At 41.1% G+C, this 4,221-nt stretch overlaps 2 protein-coding genes across 2 annotated transcripts; both read right to left on the bottom strand.

The window, feature by feature from the left end:
- Positions 1-1,460: 1,460 nt before the first annotated feature.
- On the bottom strand, positions 1,461-2,626 carry LOC141386738 (uncharacterized). The gene is made up of 2 exons (XM_073955658.1): positions 1,596-2,626; positions 1,461-1,545 (listed from the first exon to the last, which is right to left on the bottom strand). The coding sequence occupies exons 1-2, from the start codon at positions 2,624-2,626 to the stop codon at positions 1,461-1,463; spliced, it is 1,116 nt and encodes a 371-aa protein (XP_073811759.1).
- Positions 2,627-3,242: 616 nt separating this feature from the next.
- On the bottom strand, positions 3,243-3,824 carry LOC141386739 (uncharacterized). The gene has a single exon (XM_073955659.1). It carries the CDS (start codon positions 3,822-3,824, stop codon positions 3,243-3,245), a length of 582 nt encoding a protein of 193 aa, XP_073811760.1.
- Between the last annotated feature and the right edge of the window lie 397 nt (positions 3,825-4,221).

Genomic DNA, 4,221 nt, shown 5'->3' on the forward strand with positions numbered 1-4,221 from the left:
AAACGGACACAAACAATACATAAAACGAAAGAGGGCGTCCTCACGAGCATTTTGGTGTACTCCAAGTGTTCCAAGTCAGTTTTTTGTAGAACAAAGTTTCCAATTTTCTGGTTTCCAACTTGGAAATCAGGACAGAAAATTGACTCTGGAAGCCACAATATAAAAACGTACACAAATGTCTAAACGCCAAATGAAAGAGGGAGTCCTCACGAACATTTTGGTTTACTCCATGTATTCCAAGTCAGTTTTTTGTAGTAAACAGTTTCCAATTTTTAATTAACCCGATGATTACACATGCAAGTAAGTTGCATAAACTTGTGTATACATATTATAGTCGAAATTTAAATTTTTTCGAACTGACACTTGCATGTGTAAACGTTCGGAAAAAATTGAGGTTACTTTCAAAGCACATTGATTACTGACAAGGAAATTTTATCGGCAGTGAGGTTGATAGTTCGTGTGGCAGTGAATGTGTTGTAGAAGGTAGATGCATGAATTAGAACAACTAACAGATTTACAAAAACAACATTTCTGTTATTGAACATTAAATGGCTGTTCTTGAACCTGCAAGAATCTAAAAATTTTTACTACGATACTTGGCTTGGCAGGCCAAGGAATAGATGGCGCAAACAAGTGGATGAAGAGATGAAAAGGCGCGGAATTCCAGAGTGCGAAGAAACAAATAGAGAGAAATGGAGATCTTTTCTTAGTTCGGCCTATGGAACAAATGTTCTGTAATAGGCCAGTGTTCAGAAATAAGAGCAGTAGGGTTGGGTGCTGATGAGACACTGATCTTTTTATTTTCAAATTTCAACTTAGCAGCTAATCTACAAATTATTTCTTAACCTAGACTATCACTAACTCTTATCTCTAAACCCTACATTGACCAAACCAAACAATCCGTTGATCAATGAAGAATTTTCCAGCATCATGTGTGTCATAAAAAGAGTCATAAAATCTTAAGTGCGACCGCTCGTAATGCACACACAACACTAGTGATAGCAGCTCCCCCTGCATGTGGTATCTTATTGATTTAGGCGGCTGGAAACTCAAGCGGGAAATTTATTTTTAATTATCAGATTTCCCAGCTCCTCTACATGACAAAAGTATGTACGAGTTATTTGTACATTGTCTCCGTCCGGCTTAAATGATAAAGAACTGTAATTACAATACATCAACAAATATGCATCTCCTCAGTGGACTGTATCTTAATCATAAATTCAGAAACAATAGTATGTTTAAAAATAGAAATAGACATTCATTAAACTATATATATATATTATCTATATTACTCTAACCATGTTTGAGACATTCAAACATTCTGCGCGGCACCAAAGTGAATATCCGCTATTCGTCTGGACTTCATACATCGCGTTATTGCCAAGATTATTGCGACTAGGCTAGCTACCAGTATCATCATAAGAGATAAATGCTCCGAGAGGTGGTGTACGTTAACCCCGTTAAGATGAAGTTGTGATGCGTCGATCGTTTTCAATTGCGACTCTATCTCCGCTAACCTCGTAGAGTGATTTACCACTATCGGGCCTAAAGGCCTGAGGGAAAAATTGGATATGTGGCTTATGTCTGCCACAAACGGTGTCTTATCCTGTACTATCTTTTTAGACTCCAAGTTGAAAGGTGTTGAAATTATAGCTCCCTTGACTCTTAACGTACATCCTGGCTTCAACGTAATGATACCTTGCATCGGCAGTTTAACTATTTGCTGTGACTCTCCCTTGCAGGACACGTGAGCGGTGGTCGGTTGAAAAACTTTGAACAGCCAACGGTTATCCGCATGAAGCTTCGTCCATAGCAACTCCATCTTCGTTTCAACGAAATTACATTGAGGCGACGTTGAAGGCTTCAGTGAATACACCTCGCATGAATTGTCATTTGCGTCAATCCACGGCCAGTTTCCTTCGCAAACGTATTCTTCTTCAGTGTAAATCTGACACATATTCAAGTCAGCTTGTGTCATTATATGATACGCATCCCGGTTGAAGTTATATATTAGATAGTGCCCTGCGGACTGAGTTATAAACTTCTCTCCATGCAGCACAACGGGAAGAGGAATAATACGATGCAACTGGGACGTATGCTGTGTAAACAGTGGAATATTAGCTGATACCAACAGTTTGTCCTCAACCAATGCAGCCTTCGCAGTTAGAAGTGTGTACACCGCTCTAATTTGTTCGTATTTCTTTCCAGGGAATTTAAGATGATCGGGCATGTGCTCTCCTATCTTAGTCATCTCTGCTTGAAGTTGCGCTGGCGTAATTAGAGAATGGTTGAGTTTCCCATGATTAATGTCGATAAGCAGATTTATCATACTTGACTGAACTCCTTCGTTCTCGCGGATTATTGCGTCCAAGTCTTTAGTGACCATAAAAAATCGAATCGATTCTCTGTATACGAAGTAAGTTTCCTCCATGGCCGCCGTTATGTTATTCATCTGATCCACGATCTTCTTGAAGTTGTTATTCACATCTTCCATAGTCGTACGCAGAATATTAACAGTAGATTCCACTACAGAGGCCTGTTTTTGCATCATGAATTTAATGTTGTATTGGTTTTCCAATAAGTTGCGCATGTTTTTCTCTATTTGCTTCCGATCTTCCGCATCCATAGTTCCGAATAAAGCGTGCTGGAGAGACCCTATGAACTCCAACGGAGCACGTTTCGACCTTTCGACCTGGCCCTCGAGAACAAAAACGCATTGGTGTCTTGCAACCCCCAGACCTGCCGTTCCATCGTTTTCAAAATGTTGTTGCACTGCGCTTCGAAGGTTTGCAATTTCTCGCATAGTGGCATCATCGTTTTTAACACTTTGTCGCATTTGTCCAAAGATTCAAAAAATGGAAGCATATTAAAGACGATGATCATGTTCCATTTTGAAGCGACGACGTCTACCGATCCCATGTGGTCTAAGTATAATGCCGAGGACTCCTGGAGTTCCGTGATATCTGGTAGGTTGTCTGATACCGCCGGTTTTATATGTGGTAGCACCAAGAGCAACAGCATCATGGAGCTTACTAGACTGTTCGAGCCATTTCTGGATGTACGTCCTCAACTTTACCTAACGGCCATCGCCCTGGATGTGTCTTCTCGTTCTTCACTATGACCACTTGCCCTTTTTTAAGGTTCTCCGTTTGACTCTTCCATTTATGACGTTGTTGAAGGCTTCCTAAGTACGCTGATTTCCACTGCTTCCAAAAATTATTCTTCATCCTTCGCACTTGCTTTCATCGATCAAGCGCTGTCACCTTGTCGTCGTTTCCAGTTTCTGGACAGTCTATCAAAGGCCTGCCGATTAGAAAATGTCCTGGGGTCAGGACTTCCATCTCATCCGTATTCTCATCCAGATGATAAAGTGGTCTTGAGTTCAGTACTGTTTCGATTTGATATAGCAGCGTAGACATTTCCTCAAAGGTCAACTTGCTTTCGCCAACAATCCTTCGTAGATGATATTTCATGGCTTTGACCGCTGCTTCCCATATTCCTCCGAAGTGAGGACTTGCCGGGGGGATAAAATGCCACTGTACTTCCTCCGCCGCCAATATCGGCGCCAAAGTCCTGTCCTCCTTAATGGCGTCTCGGAAATCTTTATCTAAATGTTTCACAGCACCAACAAAATTTGTGCCATTGTCCGAGTATATGTAACTACTTTTGCCTCTTCTGGCAAATAAACGTTTTAATGCGGCAAGAAATGCTTCTGATGTCAAACTGCTTACAGGCTCCAAATGTATTGCTTTTGTTGTCATACAAACGAATACCGCAACGTATCCTTTGTAGGCTTTTTGACCTCGCCCATTTGAGCACTTCATGTATATTGGACCCGCATAGTCCACACCACAATGAGTAAATGGTGCAGATACGTTGACTCTATAATCTGGTAATATACCCATCAGCTGATTCTGCGATTCTTGTTTATATCTTATGCATTTGGCACAATTCCGATTCACGCGTTTTATGCTATTTTTCATCCCAATACTGGATATTTTCTTCTCAGCAAATTCTCCATCACCCGAATGCCACCATGAAGAGTAGCCTTATGTGCCTCTCTGATGATTAAATCGCTCAGATCTGACTTGTTCAATATCACCGGATGCTTCTCGTTGTATGTCAGCGACGATAATTGCAATCGCCCCCCTACTCTCATCAGACCTTCTCCATCTAGATAAGGATTCAACGAAGCCAGCTTGTGTTTGTGATCGACCGTCG

This window comes from Musca autumnalis, unplaced genomic scaffold, assembly GCF_047663935.1.
Source record: "Musca autumnalis isolate F117 unplaced genomic scaffold, ASM4766393v1 scaffold_5, whole genome shotgun sequence".
In the NCBI taxonomy this organism is placed as follows: domain Eukaryota; kingdom Metazoa; phylum Arthropoda; class Insecta; order Diptera; family Muscidae; genus Musca; species Musca autumnalis.

Excerpts from the sequence above, each read along its gene's own strand:
- LOC141386739 (XM_073955659.1), bottom strand. The coding sequence starts at position 3,824 with ATGAAGTGCTCAAATGGGCGAGGTCAAAAAGCCTACAAAGGATACGTT.
- LOC141386738 (XM_073955658.1), bottom strand. The coding sequence starts at position 2,626 with ATGGATGCGGAAGATCGGAAGCAAATAGAGAAAAACATGCGCAACTTA. Across the intron at positions 1,546-1,595 it reads ATAGTACAGGATAAGACACC|GCCCGATAGTGGTAAATCAC; the intron begins GTTTGTGGCAGA and ends TCAGGCCTTTAG.